General features: G+C 39.3%; 1 protein-coding gene across 12 annotated transcripts in view; it reads left to right on the forward strand.

The window, feature by feature from the left end:
* The window catches only part of MAGI1 (membrane associated guanylate kinase, WW and PDZ domain containing 1), a 778,572-nt gene that overhangs the window by 626,699 nt on the left and 127,659 nt on the right, over positions 1-24,214 (forward strand). For all 12 annotated transcript variants that reach the window (XM_066351952.1, XM_066351954.1, XM_066351956.1 and 9 more), the window contains exons 4-5: positions 722-928; positions 13,808-14,009. In XM_066351952.1, coding sequence (XP_066208049.1) covers positions 722-928; positions 13,808-14,009 — 409 coding nt within the window. The remainder of the gene's footprint in view (positions 1-721; positions 929-13,807; positions 14,010-24,214) is intronic.

A 24,214-nucleotide genomic window follows, 5' to 3' on the forward strand; every position in this document is an offset into this window, starting at 1 on the left:
CTCGGCAAGGTTGTTCCCATCCAGAATGACCCTGAGAGTCAAGCTGCCATTCAGTTCAAGAGGCGCCACGTGGTGTTCACTGTCCTTTGTACCTCCAGAGGAGTCCCCTCACTAAGGGAACTAACTCCACTGGGTAGGCCTGTAAGAGTGCAGGTGATAATGAATTTTTCATTTCTCCACGTGGGATTCAGCATTCTGCTAGTGCATGTATGTAAGAAAAGGACCGACTGAAATTCAAATGTCCTGTGGGAGAAGTGCTGCATTCAGCACAGTCTCCTTTGTTTGGAACCCTAGCAAGTTCTTTGCACTAAAACAATGCAGATTTCTCTCTAGCTTCTGAACTCATCATGTCTATCTGGGTAGGAAGGGCGTTTCTTCTAACCCGTTTCAGACATGAAATACAGTTTCTTATATTTTTCTTTTTCAGTTTAAATATGCATTTTAGCCCTGGCTAGATAGCTCAGTTGGTTAGGACATTGTCCCAAAGCGATGAGGTTGCCAGTTAGGTCCCTGGTCAGGGCACATACAGGAACAGATGTTCCTGTCTCTCTCCTGCTCTCTCCCTTCCTCTCTTAAAATCAATAAAATCAATATTAAAAATAAATAAAATAATAAATAAATACATATTTTAAAATGTGCTGAGAGATTTAATTTGAAGTCTTGAAAAAAAACAACAAAGTATTCTTTCTGAAACATGCAAATATGTCTCTCCATCACCTAGGAAACTATTATGGGACACCCAAACCTCCTAGCCAGCCAGTCAGTGGGAAAGTGATCACAACGGATGCCTTGCAAAGCCTTCAGTCTGGCTCCAAGCAGTCGACCCCAAAGCGAACCAAATCCTACAATGATATGCAAAATGCTGGCATAGTCCACGCAGAGAATGAGGAGGAGGATGACGTTCCTGAAATGAACAGTAGCTTTACAGGTAAATACCAGGTGATGTTCCCTGTCAATGGGCTTGGTGAAGGGGGTGGTGGGAGGCTTTTGCAATGAGAACATTTCCATTCTCAAGATTAATTCAGAAGAGTCACCAAAATTCAAACTCTGATCACACAATGCTAGGAGGAGGTCCTCTTTTCCCTGTCTATTTGTCATGCTTCTTCACAAGACTATTTTAACTTCACCCAAATATCTTAGAGGGGCTGGAGGGAAATGTCTGTAGAAGGGAGTTGAGAATAATCAGTGCTATTTCTGTCACTTCAAAATGATATGTCTATATCTACTATCTATGTAACTATCTATCTATGGATATTTGTATTTTTTTCATTTATTTCGTGGCCTTTACACTGCTCCATAATTATGGCTGATTGCTTATAAAGAAAAATATGAGAATTTGTTTAACAGTTTAATAACAACTGATGCCACAAGGAAGGCTAGCATCATCCTTTTACATCATACCTTTGTAAGTGGAGATACAGTGGAAACATATCATGTGTTCTATAAACATAGGCAGATTTTACTATATGCCCTATAAGATGGAAAATAATAAATACTCTGATTATATATTGCATGTGCATATTATATGGCATATATTACTCATTGCATTTTTTATTTATATTTACTCAGGACTCTCTACCCCACACTTAGGTATGCTGTACAGTATTTTACAAAGGGATCTACAAGGAGAATGCCTCTGGTCAGGGCATTACAAGTTGGGTCTTACACATTTCCAGGAGGCACCTTGCACAGAGCTGTGACGGATGTTCCCTGGGTTGGTGCAGTGACCTAGAACTGTTGAGAAATACTTTTCACTGTATGGGGTTTTGATCTTATATAGTAACTCAATGTAACAACTCCATAATATGTGAGTTACTACAGTTTATAGTGTTGTGCCTTTGAAGAATATCTTGTTTCTTCTATTTTTCCTATACTGAAATATTTCCTTTAATATTTAAGGGTTAGAGATCTCAAGGAGTTGTCCATTTGCAGCATATAAAATCTTCATTTCTCATAGGGACCTCTTCTGACTTCACCACCTTTGGTCATTGGGTGGTTAGACTTGACCCCAATAAAGGAGGCATTACTTAAACTCTTGATTGTTCTGCACATGCTACCAAGTCTTACAGACTGTTTAGGGAGAGGTTGGTGTTATTCGAATGATTTCTACTATAACATACACTCCTGGAGGTTTCTCATTCTCTAAGCTCAAAAACCTAAAATTCTTCAACACAGCAATTAAAAACAAATTTTTGATGACTTTATTGTCATTATAGTAGCCCAAGCCTTCTGCAAGAAGCACTGGGAAATGGGAGGAGACCTGGCTTGGTATCCTCGCTTGGCTCTTGGTAGTTGTCTTGTTATAAACATAATATGTACTTCTCTTATCTGTAAAATGACTAGCTAGAATTAAATCATGTCTGTGTCCCCCCTTCTAGTGCTAAGAATTTGATTCCATGAAAATTTCCATTTTCTCAGTTGGAATAGTTAGGTCAGTGGCTAATCAGTAGTTGCAGAAGCTAGGAGAAATTTGCCATCTTTTACATATATGCCTTGACTGAAATCAGGTGATTTCATCCTCTTAGAAATAATGCATTTTATCCATATATAGTTAGTAGCTCTCAGTCATATGACAGTAGATTGTTACAAAAGTCAATATTTCTTCTAAAAATAGCTAATATTTTAATGTTTTAAATTTTCAACAAGTAAGAATAGTAAATCATGATATAATCCAGAACACAGATGTGGGCACAGAAACAAAAGACTCTTGGAGTAACGTGCAGTGAATCTGTTCTGCCAAGCTGGCTGGCTGGTCCCCAAGAAGCATGTGCCTTTATTAGTCGTTCATTTATTTAGTAAATCTTTTGGTAGACAGCAAGTAGGGGTAGTTGACTCTAAGTCTCAGAGCCTTTCCTATTTCTTTCTTTCTTTTTTTTTTTTTTTTTTTATTATTTTTTTAATTAAACTAGAACATCAGAAAAGCAAATGACAGGTCAAAGAAAGTTGTTCGATGATGCAAGTGAGATACAAAACCAACTTCTATATCTTTTTTTTTTTTTTTTTTTTATATTTTATTTTATTTATTTTTAATGGGGTGACATCAGTAAATCAAGATACATATATTCAAAGACAACATGTCCAGGTTATCTTAAAGTTCAATTATGTTGCATACCCATCACCCAAAGTCAGATTGACCTGTCACCCTCTATCTAGTTCTCTCTGTGCCCCTCCCCCTCCCCCTTCCCTCTCCCTCTCCTCCCTCCCCCCCCCGTAACCACCACACTCTTATCAATGTCTCTTGGTTTCACTTTTATGTCCCATCTATGTATGGAAAAATGCAGTTCCTGGTTTTTTCTGATTTACTTATTTCACTCCGTATAATGTTGTCAAGGTCCCACCATTTTGCTATAAATGATCCGATGTCATCATTTCTTATGGCTGAGTAGTATTCCATGGTGTATATGTGCCACATCTTCTTTATCCAGTCATCTATTGATGGGCTTTTTGGTTGTTTCCATGTCCTGGCCACTGTGAACAATGCTGCAATGAACATGGGGCTGCATGTGACTTTACAAGTCAATGTTTCTGAGTTTTTGGGGTATATACCCAGTAGAGGGATTGCTGGGTCATAAGGTAGTTCTATTTTCAGTTTTTTGAGGAACCACCATACTTTCTTCCATAATGGTTGTACTACTTTACATTCCCACCAACAGTGGATGAGGGTTCCTTTTTCTCCACAACCTCTCCAACATTTGCTATTACCTGTCTTGTTAATAATAGCTAATCTAACAGGTGTGAGGTGGTATCTCATTGCAGTTTTGATTTGCATTTCTCTAATAACTAAAGAAGATAAGCATCTTTTCATATATCTGTTGGCCATCTGTATTTCTTCCTGGGAGAAGTGTCTGTTCATATCCTCTTCCCATTTTTTTATTGGATTATTTGTTTGTTTGTCGTTGAGTTTTATGAGTTCTTTGTATATTTTGGATATTAGGCCCTTATCTGAGCAGGTGTTTAAAAATATCATTTCCCAATTAGTTGGCTGTCTGTTTATCTTGTTATCAATTTCTCTTGCTGAACAAAAACTTCTTAGTCTGATGTAGTCCCATTCATTAATTTTTGCTTTCACTTCTCTTGCCTGTGGAGACAAATTCATAAAATGCTCTTTAAAGCCCAGGTCCATGAGTTTGGTACCTATGTCTTCTTCTATGTACTTTATTGTTTCAGGTCTTATGTTTAGATCTTTGATCCATTTTGAGTTAATTTTAGTACAGGGGGACAAACTGTAGTCCAGCTTCATTCTTTTGCATGTGGCTTTCCAGTTTTCCCAGCACCATTTGTTGAAGAGGCTTTCTTTTCTCCATTGTGTGTTGTTGGCCCCTTTGTCAAAAATTATTTGACTATATATATGTGATTTTATTTCTGGGCTTTCTATTCTGTTCCATTGGTCCGAGTGTCTATTTTTATGCCAATACCATGCTGTTTTGATTGTCGTGGCCCTATAATAGAGTTTGAAGTCAGGTATTGTAATGCCCCCAGCTTCGTTCTTTTTCTTTAGGATTGCTTTGGCTATTCGGGGCTTTTTATAGTTCCATATAAATCTGATGATTTTTTGCTCCATTTCTTTAAAAAATGTCATTGGAATTTTGATGGGAATTGCATTAAATTTGTATATCGCTTTGGGTAATATGGCCATCTTAATTATATTTATTCTACCTAACCAAGAACAAGGAATATTCTTCCATCTCATAATGTCTTTTTCGATTTCCCTTAACAATGGTTTATAGTTTTCATTGTATAAGTCTTTTACATTCTTTGTTATGTTTATTCCTAGGTATTTTATTTTTTTTGTTGCAATCGTGAAGGGGATTATTCTTTTCAGTTCATTCTCAAATGTTTCATTGTTGGCATATAGAAAGGCTGTTGACTTCTGTATGTTGATTTTGTATCCTGCGACCTTACTGTATTGGCTTATTTTTTCTAGAAGTATTTTTGTGGATTCTTTGGGGTTTTCGATGTATAGGATCATATCATCTGCAAAAAGTGATAACTTTACTTCTTCTTTTCCGATATGGATGCCTTTTATTTCTTTGTCTTGTCTGATTGCTGTGGCAAGAACCTCTAGTACCACATTAAATAAGAGTGGAGAGAGTGGACAACCCTGTCTTGTTCCTGATTTAAGGGGGAAAGCCTTCAGTTTTGTGCCATTTAGTATGATGTTAGCTGATGGTTTATCATATATGGCCTTTATCATGTTGAGATATTTTCCTTCTATACCCATTTTGTTGAGAGTCTTAAACATAAAATTGTGTTGTATTTTATCAAAAGCCTTTTCTGCATCTATTGATAATATCATGTGATTCTTGTTCTTTGTTTTGTTGATATGGTGTATTATGTTGACCGTTTTACGTATGTTGAACCATCCTTGAGATTCTGGGATGAATCCCACTTGATCATGATGTATTATTTTTTTAATATGTTGTTGTATTCGATTTGCTAGTATTTTGTTTAGTATTTTAGCATCTGTATTCATTAGAGATATTGGTCTGTAGTTTTCTTTTTTTGTGCCATCCTTGCCTGGTTTTGGTATAAGGGTTATGTTTGCCTCATAAAATGTGTTTGGAAGTATTGCTTCTTCTTCAATTTTTTGGAAGACTTTCTGTAGAATAGGAACCAAGTCTTCTTTGAAGGTTTGATAAAATTCGCTGGTATAGCCGTCTGGGCCTGGACTTTTATTTTTGGGGAGGTTTTTAATGGTTTTTTCTATTTCTTCTCTACTAATAGGTCTGTTTAGGCTTTCTGCTTCTTCATGACTCAGTCTAGGAAGGTTGTATTGTTCTAGGAATTTATCCATTTCTTCTAGGTTGTTGAATTTAGTGGCATAAAGTTTTTCATAGTATTCTACAATAATTCTTTGTATATCTACGATGTCTGTGGTGATTTCTCCTCTTTCATTTTGGATTTTGTTTATATGAGTTCTTTCTCTTTTTTCCTTGGTAAGTCTTGCCAAGGGTTTGTCAATTTTGTTGATTTTTTCAAAGAACCAGCTCCTTGTTCTATTAATTTTTTCAATAGTTTTCCTGTTCTCTATTTCATTTATTTCTGCTCTGATTTTTATTATCTCTTTTCTTCGGCTGGTTTTGGGTTGTCTTTGTTCTTCATTTTCTAGTTCCTTAAGGTGTGAAGTTAAGTGGTTTGCTTCGGCTCTCTCTTGTTTGTTCATATATGCCTGAAGTGATATGAACTTCCCTCTTATCACAGCTTTTGCTGCGTCCCATAGATTCTGATATGTCGTATTATCATTTTCATTTGTCTGTATATATGTTTTGATCTCTGCACTTATTTCTTCTTTGACCCATTCATTCTTTAAAAGTATGTTGTTTAGTTTCCACATTTTTGTGGGATTTTTTCCCTCTTTTTTGCTGTTGAATTCTAGTTTCAAGGCTTTATGATCAGAAAATATGCTTGGTACAACTTCAATTTTTCTGAATTTGCTGATGTTGTTTTTGTGGCCCAACATATGGTCAATTCTTGAGAATGATCCATGTACACTGGAGAAAAATGTATACTCAGTCACTTTGGGATGAAATGTCCTGTAGATGTCTATCATATCCAGGTGCTCTAATGTTTTGTTTAAGGCCACTATGTCTTTGTTGATTCTCTGTTTGGATGACCGATCTAGAGCCGTCAGCGGTGTATTGAGGTCTCCAAGTATGATTGTATTTTTGTCAGTTTTTGTTTTAAGGTCAATAAGTAGCTGTCTTATATATTTTGGTGCTCCTTGGTTTGGTGCATATATATTAAGAATTGTTATGTCTTCTTGATTCAGTGTCCCCTTAGCCATTATGAAATGGCCATTTTTGTCTCTGAGTACTTTTGCTGTCTTGTAGTCAGCTTTATCAGATATGAGTATTGCTACGCCTGCTTTTTTGTGGATGTTATTTGCTTGGAGTATTGTTTTCCAGCCTTTCACTTTGAATTTGTTTTTATCCTTGTTACTTAGATGAGTTTCTTGTAGGCAGCATACAGTTGGATTTTCTTTTTTGATCCATTCGGCTACTCTGTGCCTTTTTATTGGTGAGTTTAATCCGTTTACATTTAGTGTAATTATTGACACTTGTGAGTTCCTCATTGCCATTTTATAGATTGCTTTCTGTTAGTTTTGTGCCTTGTTTGATTCTTCTCTTTCATTTTTTTATCTTTTGTTTTTATTTGGTTGTGTTCCATACATCTTTCCTCTGTTGCTATCTTTTTTAAATCATGTGCTTCTGTGGTGGTTTTTTCAATGATGGTTACCCTTAAGTACTGAAAAGGGTTCCTACCCTGTTCATTGTAGTGCACTATTTTGTGAGTACTTTTGCGCTCCATCGCCCTTTGCTACTGTTAATCTTCATCCTCTCCCCCCTTTCTTATTGTTGTCACAGTTTAAAGTTGGTTTTGTTATGTTCTTCTTGGAGCTTTTACTTGTGGCTTTGTTGTTGTTGTTTTTTTATTCTTTGTATCTGATTGGAGAACCCCCTTTAGTATTTCCTGGAGTGGGGGTTTTCTGGTGATAAATTCTCTCATCTTTTCTATATCTGTGAATGTTTTTATTTCTCCTTCATATTTGAAGGATAACTTTGATGGGTATAGTATTCGTGGCTGAAAGTTCCTCTCTTTCAAGACTTTAAATATTGGGGTCCACTCTCTTCTAGCTTGTAGAGTTTCTGTTGAGAAATCTGATGATAATCTAATGGGCCTTCCTTTATATGTTGTATTCTTCTTTTCCCTGGCTGCCTTGAGAATTTTTTCTTTGCAGTTGGTTTGTGCCAATTTTATTATGATGTGCCTTGAAGTAGGTTTGTTGGGGTTAAGAAAACTTGGAGTTCTGTTTGCTTCTAGAATTTGAGGTTTTAGTTCTTTCCACAGGCTTGGGAAGTTCTCATCTATTATTTGTTTGAGTATGTTCTCCATTCCATTTTCTCTCTCTTCTCCCTCTGATATACCTATTATTCTTATGTTATTCTTTTTGATGGAGTCAGATAATTCCTGTAGGGCTATCTCATTTTTTTTAATTTTTAAATCTCTTTCTTCTTCTCTTTGTTGAGCCTCAAGTTGCTTGTCTTCTATTTCGCTAATCCTCTCTTCTATCTGGCCTGTTCTATTAGCTAAGCTTGTTACCTCATTTTTCAGCTCATGAATTGAGTTTTTCATCTCTGATTGATTTGTTTTTATAGTTTCAATTTCCTTGGAGATATACTCTTTGTGTTCATCGAGTTGTTTTCTGAGCTCCCTAAATTGCCTTTCTGTGTTTTCTTGTATATCTCTGAGTATTTTTAGGATTTCTATTTTAAATTCTCTGTCGTTTAACTCCAAGGTTTCCAATATCTTAAATTTTTTCTCTATAGATTTTTCTTCATCTCTCTGTGTTACCTCTCTTTCTTTTGTATCCATGATAATCGATTTTCTCTTCTTTAATGGCATCTGAGGGTGGTTTTCTTGATAGTATTAATGAGATTTTAAAAGGAATAAAAGGATAAAAAAATAAAAATAAAAGGAAAAATAATAAATTGCGTGTTTTTTTTTAATTAATCTTTAAATAAAGAAAAATAAAATAAGATAAAAATTTGAGGGGAAAAAAAAAAAAAAAAAAAAAGGAATAATTCCTTCCCCTCCTTTTTTTTCCTCTCCTCTCCTCTCCCCTCTTTTTTGAGAAAATCTTGTGATGAACTGTGAATTATATTGTACTAGATAGAACAAACAATACCTGTGGCAGAGGGCCTGAATTGGGGAGAAGTAATATAGGGGTAAAGGAAAAAGACAAAAAAGAAAAAAAATAAAATAAAATAAAAAAAATATTTATATATAAAAAGGGGGGGAGCAGTATAGACCCACAAAAAGCAAATTGGGAAAAAATTTGGGTCAAGAATAAAATGCTTTGCTTTTAGGTGTTGGCTGACTCAGAGTTATGATGAGAGGAATAAGAGGGAAACAGGAAAAAGGGGTGGAAAATTAAAAAATTACTATTGTATTTAGTGGAACAAGAACTAGATAAAATGGAGAGCCAGGGATGGTAGCACTTCTAATGTGGTAAAAAGGTGAAGTAAAAACCATCCAAAAAGTCACAAACTTAAGTTTGAGTCCCAGATAAGATAATTTGTTCGTTATTGAGGTTTGAATGAGAGAAGATGTAAAGGAGAGAGGAAGAGGCTAATATAGAGGGAGAAAAGAGAGAGAGAGAGAGAGAAAAGATGGAACCACTTAAAGAAGAAAAAAAAAGGAGGAGAGAGAAGGAGAGAGAGTTAGGGGTTTTGGATTGCAACCCTCATAGAGAGGAAGGAGAATGAAAGAAAAGATAATGGGAGATGTAACACTTATGGGTAGTGTAGTTCAAAGAGAGGCGAGAGTAAGACTGAAAGAGAATTAAATGACCAAATTGGAATAAAAAAAAAAAGAAATCAAGTATAAAGAAAAGAGACACAGACGAACAAATATAATAAAATGGGATAGGTTATAAAGTCTGCAGATTATTCTTGATTTTGAGAGGTTGTCGTCTTGCTTTTTCTTTTCTGTCTTTCTGGTCGGTGACTTTGTACCCCGGGTTCTGCCCCTGTGGCACGCTCTGGAAGAGGTTTGCAGTTGGTAATTCTCTATGGTGATGTCATGTATTGGGCTTCAGTCTCGTTGGCAGTCGAGGCTTATTAGTGTTTATAGGCTCCAACAGTGAGAGGATCTCTCACTGTGAGAGTGTTCCTGGAGCCTCTCTTCTAGACTTTTCCTTCCACAATTAGAAGCCTGGTACTCCAGCTATGGGGTTGCTGCTGCCTCTGCCTGGGTAGTAAGAGTCTCAAAGAGCGGGCAACTCCCCACTCTATTCCCACTCAGCACAGGGCTCTGAGTAAGGCTCAGTCAGTCAGAGCTGCTAGCATAATCAGGCGTGGCTTCCTCCCACTCAAAGACCTCTGGTTCTGCCCCTCTGTGGGATAACTCGAGTGCCCACTCCTGAGGCGTTCGGTGGAATCTCTTGCCCACTTTCCGTGCGCACCCACCAGGATGTCAGACCAGACAGGTCATACTTCGAGTGAAATTCCTACCCACAGGGAGAAGATCGAGCTTTGGAATTGGCTTTCGCTCTATCCCCGTGCGGCTTTCCCAGGGGGCTAGGGCTGCCTGAGATTCCGTTCCTGGCCCGCTCACAGACCTCTGACTCTGCTCCTCTGAGGGAAAACAAGGGCGCCCACCCCTGAGGAGATCGGAGGAATCTCCTGCACACTCTCCGTGCGTGGGCGCTGACCCTGATTCTGAGTCTCAGACGGGACGTCTTTCACTCTGAGAAAGCCCTCCTCCCACACAGAAAAGTTACTGGTTTGGAATTGGCTTTTGCTCTGTCCCCGTGCGGCTTTCCCAAGGCGCTGGGGCTTCCGCTCCTGGCCCGCTCGCAGACCTCTGATTCTGCTCCTCTGAGGGAAAACACGGGTGCCCACCCCTGAGGAGTTTGGAGGAATCTCCTGCACACTCTCCGTGCGTGGGCACTGACCCGATTCTGAGTCTCAGGCGGGACGCCTCTCGCTCCGAGAAAGCCCTCCTCCCACACAGAAAAGTTACTGGGTTGGAATTGGCTTTTGCTCTGTCCCCGTGCGGCTTTCCCAAGGCGCTGGGGCTTCCGCTCCTGGCCCGCTCGCAGACCTCTGATTCTGCTCCTCTGAGGGAAAACACGGGCGCCCACCCCTGAGGAGTTCGGAGGAATCTCCTGCACACTCTCCGTGCGTGGGCACTGACCCGATTCTGAGTCTCAGGCGGGACGGAGAAATCCCTCCTCCCACACAGAAAAGTTTCGCCTTTGGAGTTGGCTCCAGCTCCCTCCCCGTGCCCGGTCCCCTCAGGGCGCTGGGGCTCCTAGGAGATGCTGCTTTTTTTTTTCTCACAGAGGTCTCTGACTCTGCTTCTCTGTGGGTTAGCACGGGCTGCGCCCACCCCCGAAGTGTTCGTGGGAATCTCTTGCCCACCAACCCCGCGCGCGCCAGCCAGGAGATGTGGAAAATGGCTGTCCCACTTGTCTTTCTTTGTCTGGGTTTGGCGCGCGTGTTAGCTTGAATTGCCCAGGTTTTTCCACGGCTTGGATCTCCATGCCACAGCCTGGTTTGGCTGTCTGTACTGCAGTCTGGACCTATTTACTCCTTATGCCCGCCTCAGCTTCTATATTCTCAGTTCTCAGTGAAAGCCATCCTGTTTGGATTAGAGAGGAAGGCGGAGCATTTCTTACTCCTTATTTCCCCCGGGGTTTGACCATATATTTAGCCAATCCTTCGCTCGATCCTACCTTCGGGTGTGTTGCGAAGCATCTGAAGACTCCAAGGATAGGTTTTTCTGTTTCTGGTTGAAGAACTTGTTGAGTTTCTGGGGGGATTTTCGGTATCGCTTCCTACCGCGCCATCACTGTGACGTCCCCAACCGCCTTTCCTATTTCTAACTACTAAAATCTGTTCCTACAAGCCATGCTCCAGAAAATCTGTCCCCATAAAATCTCCACTTGAAATCATGGCATCCAAGAACTTCTGGGCCCAGATCATCTTTGCTAAAGTCTGTCTGATTATTAGTTTCTGCACAAAAATGTGGCACTTGGTTGCCTTATTTAGGTGCCTTTCTTAACACCAAGAAAGCTTATAGGATGCACAGAGAACTGGCCTCAGTAGCATACACGTGATGGAGCACCTTTGCTATGTATGGAATATGTTGAATGAATGCCCCCTCACCAAACTACATCTATGACAGCTAATCACCTGTCATACACTAACTCACAGAAATTCTTTCAAGTAATGACACAACCCAGTCTATGATATGTGTATCAAACTAAATGTGTCAAAGCATTTTATACTCTGAACCACTTTAAGTGACAATCCACCAGCAATTTTGAGTATAGAGTAACAATAGCATAATGAGGTCTTGGATGTTAACAGTCTCTCCAGGTGATTCTTATGTACGTTTCAGTGAGAAGAGTGAGCCTGCCAAAGATATGCTGGAAATGAGCATGTGTTGGCACCTAGAATCTTTTAATTATTGCCAAGGTTTTTTTTTTTTTTAATTTATTCATTTTAGAGAGGAGAGAGACAGAGAGAGAGAGAGAGAGAGGAGAGAGAGACAGGGGGGAGGAGCTGGAAGCATCAACTCCCATATGTGCCTTGACCAGGCAAACCCAGGGTTTCGAACGGGTGACCTCAGCATTTCCAGGTCGACGCTTTATCCACTGTGCCACCACAGGTCAGGCTAATTATTGCCAAGTTTTGAGTTTATCCTTTATGGATTAATAATTTCAAAATATTTTTTCTCCCTTGGCCTAATTTCCTTTTTCTCTTCGAACTTAGAGTTGTTTCATTCATCTGCACTTCTTGATGTCCATAATAAAACCAACTCAAATTAGTTTAAGCAGAAAGAAAATTAAGGGGATTGAGTTATGGAAGAGGCCAGGGGTAGCCTTGATTTCAGGCACGAGATCAAGACTCTGACAGGCCTTGATACGCTGTGTCTAGAGGGTCACCAGAGCCTACAGTATGAGAACCTATCAGCTTGATAACATCAGCATCAGGAGGCCATCTCTGGCTTGGGAAGAGCGGAACTTTCATGCCTGACATTCATCTGTCTGCCTTGGATCGTGGGACTGATCCATTCACAAAGGCAAGAGCAACAGGAGAATGTCTGAGCTGACCGCATGAGCTGGGACAGAAAGTGAGGTCGTCCTCACCTGGACCTGGAATTGAGGGGGGCGATTGTTAAAGCGAGATCTGAATGGCGGGACCAGAGGGCAAGCAGATACAGAGGAAGGAAAGCCCACAGCCTGTCTCCTCAATGGTGGTGAAGTTTTGGAGGCATTGGTTGTGTCATAGGCGCGACATCCTCCATCCAACTTTGCATTACTTTTGTTTTGTGTGTCATTGGGAGCTACTGATCAGAGAAAGATTCAAATTACAGCCTTCATTATTCCTCAGTCTGTGTTCAGTAAATCAGAAGTGTCTGTAGTGCAGGACAATCACTATGGGCGTTAGAAAGTGACTCCATCCCTGATTCTATGTGTTCAAACCTCATAGAGACTGACATTTGGCTCATCAGCCTCTAGAAAAAAATATAATCAGAATGTCAGCACTGCCATTTGCAGATACTTTTATGACATCACCTCTTGATATTTCTAGTTAGTAAGAAGGCAGGAGACTCATACACTTAAAGCCTTCTTTTAAGACCCACATTGAATCGGTCCACCCACATAATACTGTCTGGGGCTAACTGTCTTGGTTTTTATAGGGGCCTTTTCACTTTTGCAAGAGAGATTCAAATCTGACTCATGGGTACAGCTGTCTCTATCTTTGAAACTTTCAGTTTAACTTGTACATCATTGATCTTCGCCACTGTCTACCAAAAATGTTTTAAATAACCTATACAAAATGGACACTTAATGCCACTATTTCTATGTTTTCTCACTGACTTCTTTCTTGCCTTGAAAAGTCCTCTCTTGGTGATGAAACCAAACAGTACCTCCAGTCTGAGCATATAGCTCAGCCTCGGTTTTGATGATCTTAGTTTAAGAAACTTTGGGGTTTGAGTCATGATTTGTTTCCTCTTTGACATTTCTAAGACTGTGAACAATGCATTATTTGAGCATGTTTTTCTCATCTTAATTGTTAGGTAAAATAAATTTGGTTCATCATTTTGATGTTCTCTATTAAAAAAGAAACACTTCTATCTGAATAAAACAGCATATAGTCAATTGTCAGAAAAGAAGTCAAAGATGAGGCTTTTAAATGCCTACAGTTTCTGGGACAGTGCCCAGTTTTGGGTATGATTGATGAATTCTCTCTCTTTTTGTCTCCCTCCTGCTTCCCCACCATTGGTTGAACAGCCGATTCGGGTGATCAAGAAGAGCACACTCTCCAAGAAACAGTGCTACTGCCGGTGAATAGTAGCCGCATCGCCGTTCCCATCACGGACCCTTCTCAGAAGTTCCCTCAATACCTACCTCTTTCTGCAGAGGATAATTTAGGTCCTCTACCTGAAAACTGGGAGATGGCCTATACCGAAAATGGAGAAGTCTATTTTATAGAGTAAAGTATACCATTATTTCTGCCTGAATCTCTCCCTTTCTTTTATTCCCCTTCCTTCCCTGTCTCTAGCAGCTACAGATGTAGATTAAATCAGAAACGGTTGATCACAGGCTGGTGGATTGTTTTACACAATTTAACAAGCTTTGTACAAAAAAGCAATTAGCATGTCATCCTAGCCATTGAGCCTGAATAGCTTGAGAAAACATATGGTTAATAATTTTTTAATTGAATTTTGTTGGGGTGACACTGGTTAACATAATTTTACAGGTTCCAGGTGCCCAGTTCTATACCTCTTTGTAAACCATATTGTGTGTTCACCACCCCGCAAATCAAATCTTTGTTCATCATTATTTACCCTCTTTCTCTCCTCCTCCACCTTCTCCACCCTTTCTCCCCCCTGTTGTTGTTCATGTCCATGAGGTTTTCTTTGGTCGTTTTTTGCTCTATTCCTCTACATCCTTCACCCAAACCCCCCGCATACACAGAAACGGGCAGCTGTCAGCCTGTTCTCTATATATGAGTGTTTTTATTATGCACGTTAGTTAATTTTGTTCATTAGATTCCACTTTTGAGTGAAGTCATGACACCTGTCTTTCTCTAACTGGCTTATTTCAGTTAGCATAATGCTTTCCAGGTCCATCCATGCTGTCAGAAAAGGTAAGAATTCCTTCTTTTTTATGGCCACATATTAGTCCATTGTGTAAATGTACCACAGCTATTTAATCCACTCATCTACTGATGGACATTTGGGCTGTTTCCAGATTTTGGCTATTGTAAATAATACTGCAATGAACATAGAGATGCATATATTCTATCAAATTAGTGTTTCAGTATTCTTAGGTAGGTATATTCCCAGATGTGGATTGCTGGGTCAAAAGGCAGTTTCATTTTTTATTTTTTGAGATAACTCTGTACTGCTTTCCGCAGCAGCTGTACCAATTTGCATGCCACCAGCAGTGCATGAGGGTTCCCTTTTCTCCACATCCAGACTAGCACTTCTTGTTTGTTGATTTATTGATGATAGCCATTCTAACAGATGTGAGGTGATATCTCATTGTGGTTTTAATTTTCATTTCTCTGGTGATTAATGACATTGAGCATCTTTTCATATGTCTATTGGCCAACTGTATGTCCACTCTGGAAAAGTGTCTATTTAAGTTCTTTGCTTATTTTTTAATTGGATTGTTTGGTTTTTGGTATTGAGTTTTATAAGTTCTTTGTAAACTTTGGGTATCAATCCCTTATCAATAGTGAGCAGTGTTCTCTCATTCAGTGGGTTATCTTCTCATTTTGTTGATGGTTTCCTTTGCTATGCAAACAATTTTTAGCTTTCTGTAGTCCCATTTGTTTGTCTTTTCTCTCGTTTCCCTTGCCCTTGTAGATATATCTGTAAAAATATTGACATAAGAAATGTCCAAGGTTTTACTGCCTATATTTTCTTCTAGGATTTTTATAGTTTAATGTTTAATATTAAGTCTTCAATCTATTTTCAGTTTATTTTTCTTGGTATAAAAAGGTAGTCTAGTTTGTTTGTTTTTTGCACATATCTGTCCAATTTTTCCAACATCATTTGTTGAATAGACTGTCTTTACCCCATTATATGTTCCTGCCTCCTTTGTCAAATATTAATTAACCATATAGGTATGGGCTATCTATTCTGTTCCATTAATATAGATGTCTGTTTTTATGCCAGCACCATGCTGTTTTGGTTACTATGGCCTTGTAGTATAGTATAGTTTTATGTCAGGTAGCGTGATTCCTCCAACTTTGTTCTTCTTTCTCAAGATTGCTATGGTTATTCAGGGTCTTTTGTGGTTCCATATAAAGTTTTGGTTCTACTTCTATGAAATACAACATTGGTATCTTGATAAAATTGCATTGAATCTAAAGATTACTTTGGTAATGTGGACATTTTAATGATGTTAATTTTTTCTTTCCAGGAACATGGTATATGCTTCTACTTGTTTGTATCTTCTTTCTTTATTTTTTTTTTTTTGAGTGTCTTATAATTTTCTGAGTACAGGTCTTTTATATCTTTGGTTAAATTTATTCCTAGATTTTCTGTTTGGAACATCTGTCCATGGATGTCAGTGGGGTGATTGTATTGCTGTCAATCTTTTTCTTTATGTCCATCAAAATTTTCTTCACAGTGGATAGAGCGTCGGACTGGGATGCAGAGGACCCAGGTTCGAGACCCCGAGGTCGCCAGCTTGAGCGCAGACTCATCTGGTTTGAGCAAAGCTCACCAGCTTGGACCCAAGGTCACTGGCTTGAGCAAAGGGTTACTCAGTCTGCTGAAAGCCTACAGTCAAGGCACATAGGAGAAAGCAATCAATGAACTAAAGTGTTGCAACAAAAAATACTAATAATTGATGCTTCTCATCTCTCTCCGTTTGTCTGTCTGTCCCTGTCTATCCCTCTCTCTGACTCTCTCTCTGTCTCTGTAGAAAAAAAAATTTTCTTTACATATTTAGGTGCTCCTACATTGGGTATGTAAATGTTTTTAAGGGTTATATCCCGTTGTTGGATTTTTTTCTTTGTCACTATTTCGTGGTTTTAAAGTCTGTTTTGTCAGATGTGAATATTGCTACCCCAGCTTTATTTATTATTATTATTTCCATTTGCATGAAATTTCTTTTCCCATTCCTTTATTTTAGTCTGTGTGTATCTTTTGTTCTGAGGTGGATCTTGTACAGACAGCATATATATGGGTCTTGCTTTGTTGTTCAGTCAGCTACCTCTGTCTTTTGATTGGAGCATTTAAACCATTTACAGTTAAAGTGATTATTGATAGGTATGTATTTATTGCCATTTTATTTTTTAACTATGTTTTGCTTTTTCCTTCTTTTTATTCTTCCCACTTCCTCTTCTTCTTCCAGCAGGCCCTTTAACATTTCTTATAATAATAGTTTGATAGTAACAAACTCCTTTAGCTTTTTCTTATCTGGGAAGCTCTTTATTTCTCCCTCAATTCTAAACCATAGCCTTGCTGGGTAAATTGGTTTTGGTTGTGGGTCCTTGCTTTTCATCACTTTGAATATTCATGTCAGTCTCTTCTAGTTTGAAATGTTTCTGTTGAGAAATAAGCTGATAGTCTTTTGGGGACTCCCTTGTAAGTAACTGCCTTTCTCTTGCTGATTTTAAGATTTGTCTCTTTGTCTTTAATCTTTCCATTTTTATTATGATGTGTCTTGGGGTGGGCCTCCTAGGATCAATCTTGTTTGGTATTCTCTGTGTTTTTACTGGAGTGTCTTCTTCCTTCACCAGGTTCGGGAAGTTTTCAGTCATTGTATTTTCAAATAGGTTCTTGCTCCCTTGCTCTCTGTCTTCTCCTTCGGCACCCCTATGGTACAGATGTTGTGTTTCATGTTGTCCCAAGGTCCCTTAAACTGTCTTCATCTTTTTTAAATTCTTTTTTCTTTTTGCTGCTCTGATTGGATGGTTTTTTCTACCTTGTCTTCCAAATCGCTGATTTGATCTTCTGCTTCATCCAACCTACTGTTTATATTCTTTCCAGTATATTCTTGATGTCGGATATTGTATTCTTCACTTCTGACTGGTTCCTTTCTATGGTTTCTATGTCCTTTTTTATGCTTACTACCTCTTTGTTGAGTTCTCACTTTGTTCCTTGAGCATCCATATAACCATTACTTTGAACTCTATGACAAATTAATTATCTCCATTTCAGTTAGTTCTTTTCTTGAAGATTTCTCCTGTTCTGTCATTTGGGCCTGTCTTTTTTCCTCCCCATTTTGACTGCCTCTTTGTGTTTACTTCTATGTATTGAATAGATCTGTTTTGATTCCCAGTTTTGGTGGGGTGTACTTCTGCAGTAGGTGTTCTGTCAGGCCCAGTGATGCAGACTCCTTAATCACCTGAGCTGGGTGCTCCAGGAATGTGCCCTGTGTGGGTTATGTGGACCCTCCTGTTGTAGTTGAGTCTTGATTGCTATTGACCTGTTGTGTGTGTAGGATCAGTTCTCAGGCCCGCTGACTGTGAGACTCTACCTTGATCAATGCCTGGAAGCTGCTGTGCAGGTGCTGACCAGAGGAAACAGAATTTGTCTCAGCTGGGTTGGTGCCTGATGATATCTCCCTTTGGATATGCTGCCTGTAAAGCTAATTGGATCTTGCTTTGTCGTTGTCTGAAGGTGACCACTGGGAGTGTTAGCTCTGGGTCTCTTAGGAGGGAGCCTGGTGCAGGCCCTTGTAAGATGCTGCCTGTGACTACAGCAACCTGTTTGGAGCTACAAACGATCCACAGTTTGGGGCTGCCTCTGCTGGGAGTAGGTGCATGAAGAGAACCGAGCTGTACACTAAGGGCAGCTTTTGCCAGTGCAGGGCCTGGGGAGCAGGTCAACAAATCACCCAAGGCACCCTGAGATCCACCTTTGAAATTATGTTTATTAGTAAAGAAAAACTATGTTGAGGAAAGGAAAAGAATTCCTGATACAGAGTAATATGTGAAACTTAAATTCTTGAGAAAGAATGTACCGATAATTTTTGCTAAAAACTGACTTGATAAAATTGAAAAAAGAAAGTTGGTTATTTTGATGGTTTAAAAATATTTAGTGAAGACCCAGGACTATGGCTTTTAGGAACATGTAGTATTTTCTTAATTTCTGTAACCTAATTTAGCTTTTAATCTGTGCTAATATTTTCTATTAAACATTGGCCTAATGTTTAATATAAAAATTATGCAACAATATGGCTTTTGTAAATTATATATCCTAGTTAATGAGTTTACAGGTGTCCTTTATTCTGAAGAACATCATCTTAGAAAGTCTTACGTTGAAGAGCAAAGATAAGTTTCTGTAGAATCTGATGTACATTGTTTTATGTATGTGTGAATATTTACTTTACAGTTTATGAGGAATCTAAGAAATAATGGAATTGAAAGGATCATTAAGAATCAAGCATGGCCTAGCAAACCTGGACATTATATAGAAAACAAAAGTAAAGAGACTTTGAAAGGAGGAAACAATAGGCAGTCTGGCTAGGGAGTTTGGGATCCGAGAAATACACAAACAGTTCCCTAAGTGTCCTTTTTATCTTCTGCAATCTACACTTGGAGCTGAAGAAACAGTAACCCAGAAACACCAACAGGTGGAGAACAAAAAAAGAAGCCCTAATAACAACTTGCTCTCTCTAGTCAAAGGACCAAGAAAGGGGCAGCCTACAAGACAAAACTTTTATCCAGTAACTGCTAGACTCTAGCAACAACAGAGAAAAACCTGTGGTCCTGCCCCTGCTAGCAAAGGTCAAGTGGGGAACCTAGTCCCCAACCCTCAATAGGGTGTAACTAGGAGACCAAACCTCTCTGCCAGGGTGATGTCAAAAAAGGCTCAGAGAAAGCTGGGACATTGATTATAGCCGGACAGTAACTAACATCACCCCTTTCTCTGTGTGGACTTAGTGGAGGCCATGTGGGGGAAAGCCGGGACCCTCACACTGACCTAGAAGGAATGAGGCAGCCTCCCCTTCCTTGCTAGGATGGTTTCAGAGGAGGTTTGATGGAGAGACAGTATTTTCACCACCATCCAGTGGTAAAGAGGCCCCCACCCCACTCCATGGAGTTAGTAGAACCAAGTTGGGAGCAGTAATGGGGCACTCCTACCCTCCCAGCTAAGCTGAGATCAGGGAGACCTATGGGGAGCTGGAACATGCATCTCCGCCCAGCCTCAACCAGGAGCTCCTCATGCCTTGGGTGTCAGTGAAGGCTAAATGGGGACCTTGGGACTTGAACCCTCACTAAGAAGTAAGAGGAGGCACCACCTCGTTCCCTGTTGAAACAGTGTCAGAGAAAGCCTACTAAAATAAAAGGTTTAAATAAGCTCTAGAGTGCTTATACATAATACCTCAAATGTCCACACTTTAATAAAAATTATCTTATTGTACCAAATATCAGAAAAATCTTGAATTGAGTGAATAAAGATAATCAGTAGATGCCAGAGATGTTGGAATAATGATCTGACAAAGATTTCAAAGCCGCCATCATGAGAGATTATAAACATGGTTGAAACTAATGGAAAAATTGAAAGTCTCAGGAAAAGCAACAGTACTTATTAAATGAAATTTTTACAGTGGAAAAATTGAATAACCAAAATAAAAAGCTAAGCAGATGGAGTAAAAAAAACAGAGAAAAAAACTTCATAAAACAATAACAGAAGGTCTAATATTTGTGTCATCAGAATCTTAGAAGAATTCAAAGTGAGTAGGACTGAAAAAGTGATAGAAGAACAAAGCTCTTCAAATTTGACCAAAAAAATAAATCTATAGAAAGGCTGAGTAGACTCAGGCTAGATAACCCCCTGGAAAAAAAGCTCCACACAACTGTACCACAATACATCATTGTCAAACTTCTGAAAACATAGAAAAATCTTGAAAACAACAAGAGAAATGATACATTACTTATGTTTGTGGAACAATTCAAATAACAGTGTATTTTTCATTTGAAGCCACAGACCAGATGCATTTTTCCATGTATTGAAGGCAAAGAAGAATCAAGCACAGTTTTATAGCCAGTGAAATGAAGAGATATCAGGAAAGTCATAGAGGAAGGAAAACTAAGAATCTGCCACTAGCAGGCTTGTTCTAAATGAATGGCTTATGGTTATTCTCTGAACAAACAGAAAATAATAGAAATATTCTTGGAACATCAGAAAGGAAGAAAGAACAATGGAAGAGTAAAACTATAATTTTGCTTCTCATCTTAAGTTTTCTAATTAGGTTTAAGAGTTGAAGCAAAAATTATATCACTGTCTAAATGTATGTAGAAAAAATATTTGACAATTTTATTATAAATGAGGAATGCTAAAGAGTTATGTGTGTGATATATATAACATTAATGGCTATATATGTGACTATATGTAGCAAGAAACCATATAGTCAGTTTATAACAAAAATGGCATAGACTGATGGCTTAAACAACAAATGTTTATTTCTCACAGTTCTAGAGGTTGGAAAGTTCAAGATCAAAGTGCTGGCAGATTCTATGTCTAGAGAGAGTTCACTTCCTGGTTCATAGATAGCTGTCTTCTCTATGTGTCCTCATATTATGGGGGTGGTGGGGGGAACAAAACAAAAGCAAAATAGAAGATTTAAGTCTTAACACATCAGTAATTACATTAAATAAATTTAAAATACAGCATTTAAAAGATAGAGAATAGCAGAGAGATTTAAAAATATCACCAAACTATATACTATCTCCCAAAACTTATTTCAAATGAAACAATATTGGTAAATTGAAAATAAAAGTTTGGGGAAGAGATGACGTCAGAGTAATGGCGGGGTAGGAAACGATACCGATAAATCTCCCCCAAAACTCAACAAGATCTTCAACCAGAAACAGAAAAACCTATCCTTGGAGCCTCCAGATGTTTCACAATACACCCGAAGGTATGGTCGAGCGAAAAATTGGCTAAACATATAACCAAACCCCAAAGGAAATAGGGAGTAAGAAATGCTCCGCCTTCCTCACTAACCTAAACAGGGTGGCTTTCTCTGGGATCCGTGAATATAGAAACTGAGGCGGGAAAGGGGGTGAATAGATCCAGGCCGCGGCACAAACGGCTGAACCAGGCTGTGGCACGGAGATCCAAGCCGAGGAAAAACTGATCCTGTGGCAACCCAGGCAATACAAGCTAACACTAGCACCAAACCCAAACAAAGAAAGACAAGCGGGGTAGCCATTTTACCCGATCTTCTGGTCGGTGCGCGCAGATACTGGGCGAGAGATTTCTTCCTGAGCCCCGGGAGTGGGTGCCCGTGTTACCCCGCAGAAGGCAGAGTCAGAGGCCTTTCTGTGGGCCGAAAACGGAATCTCTGGGCAGCCCCAGTGCTCTGGGAAAGCCGCGCACGGGAGGGAGCGAGAACTAATTCCAACGGTAGAACTTTTACGTGCTGGTAGGGGATTCACTCAGAGGGGAATGCGGCCGGCCTCATATCCTGGTCTGCGCGCGCAGATAGTGAGCGAGAGATTCCTCCAAGTGCCTCGGCAGTGCGCGCCCGTGTTATCTCACAGAGGGGCAGAGTCAGGGGCCTTTGTGTGGGCCAAAGTGGAATCTCGGGCCGCCCCAGCGCCTTGCAAAAGCCGCGCATGGGGACGGAGTGAGAGCCAATTCCAACGCTGCAACTTTTCCATGCGGTTGGGGGTTTCACTCAGAGCGTGAGACTGCTGGCTGGATATCCTGGTCTGCGCGCGCAGATAGTGAGCAAGAGTTTCCTCCAAGCGCCTAGGAAGTGGGCGCCCGCCTGTGTTATCGGACAGAGTCGCAACGCCAGAGGTCTTTGAGTGGGCGGAAACCCCACCTGATTATGCTAGCAGCTCTGACTGACTGAGCCTTACCCAGAGCCCTGTGCTGGGTGGAAATAGAGTGGGGAGTTGCCAGCTCTTTGAGCCTCTTACTATCCAGGCAGAGGCAGCAGCAACCCCATAGCTGGATTATCAGGCTACTAATTGAGGAAGGAAAGACTAGGAGAGAGGCTCCAGGAACACGGACTCTCTCACTGGCAGAGCCTATAAATGCTAATGAGCCTCGACTGCCAACGAGACTAAAGCACAATACATGACATTGCCATAGAGACTTATCAACTGCAAACCTCTACCTGAGCGTGCCAAAGGGGCAGAACCCGGGGTACAGAGTCACCGACCAGGAAGAGGGAGAGAAAAGAAAAAGCAAGAAGATAACCTCTCAAAATCAAGAATAATCTGCAGACTTTATAACCTATCCCATTTTATTATATTTGTTTGTTTGTTTCTCTTATCTTCATTCTTGATATTTTTTTTCCTCCTCTAATTTGGCCGATTAACTCTCTGCCAGTCTTACTGTCTCCTCTCCTTGAACTACACTACCCATAAGTGTTACATCTCCCATTATCTTTTCTCTCCTCTACCTTTCTCTCTATGAGGGTTGCACTCCAAAACCCTTAACTCTCTCTCTCTCTCTCTCTCTCCTCTTTTTTCTTTTTTCTTCTTTTAGTGGTTCCCTCTTTTTTTCTCTCTCTCTCTTTCTTTTCTCCCTCTATATTAGTTTCTTCCTTTCTCCTTTACATCTCCTCTCATTCAAACCTCAATAAAAAAAAAATTTATCTGGGACTCAAACTTATGTTTGTGGCATTTTGGGGGGTATTTACTTCACCTTTTTAACTCACTAGCAGTGCTCCCATCCCTGGCTCTCCATTTTATCTAGTTCTTGTTCCACTAAATACAATAGTAATTTTTTTAATTTGTCCCCCCATTTTTCTGTTTTCCTCTTATTCCTCTCATCATAACTCTTAGTCAACCAACACCTAAAAGCAAATCATTTTATTCTTGACCCACATTTTTCCCTTATTTGCTTTTTGTGGGTCCATACCCCCTTCTTTTTCCTTTTTCTTTTTTTTTTCTTTTTTTTGCCCCTTTATTACTTTTCCCCAATTCAGGCCCTCCATTACAGGCATTGTTTGTTATAATTCACAGTTCACCACAAGATTTTCTCAAGAAAGAGGGGAGAGGAGAGGAGAGGAAAAAAGGAGGGGGTGAATATTTCCTTTTTTTAAAATTTTTATTTTATTTTATTTTTCTTTATTTCATTATTAATTTTTTTTTAAAAAAAACCTTTTTGATTTTTTATTTTTTTTACTTTTTATTCTTTATTAAATCTCATTAATACTATCAACAAAACCACCCTCAGATGCCATTAAGGAAGAGAAAAATCGAATATCATGGATATAAAAGAAAGAGAGGTAACACAGCTAGATGAGGAAAAATTTATGGAAAAAAAATTTGATATGTTGGAAACCTTGGAGCTAAATGACAGAGAATTCAAGATAGAAATCCTAAAAATCCTCCGAGATATACAAGAAAACACAGAAAGGCAAGTTAGGGAGCTCAGAAAACAACTCAATGAACACAAAGAATATATGTCCAAGGAAATTGAAACTATAAAAACAAATCAAACAGAAATGAAAAACTCAATTCATGAGCTGAAAAACGAAGTAACAAGCTTAGCAAATAGAACAGGTCAGATAGAAGAGAGGATTAGTGAAATAGAAGACAAGCAACTTGAGGCACAACAGAGAGAAGAAGAAAGAGACTCAAAAATTAAAAAAAAAATGAGATAGCCCTACAAGAATTATCTGACTCCATCAAAAAGCATAACATAAGAATAATAGGTATATCAGAGGGAGAAGGAGAGAAAATGGAATGGAGAACATACTCAAACA

The sequence above is a fragment of the Saccopteryx leptura genome, chromosome 10, assembly GCF_036850995.1.
Source record: "Saccopteryx leptura isolate mSacLep1 chromosome 10, mSacLep1_pri_phased_curated, whole genome shotgun sequence".
Taxonomy (NCBI): domain Eukaryota; kingdom Metazoa; phylum Chordata; class Mammalia; order Chiroptera; family Emballonuridae; genus Saccopteryx; species Saccopteryx leptura.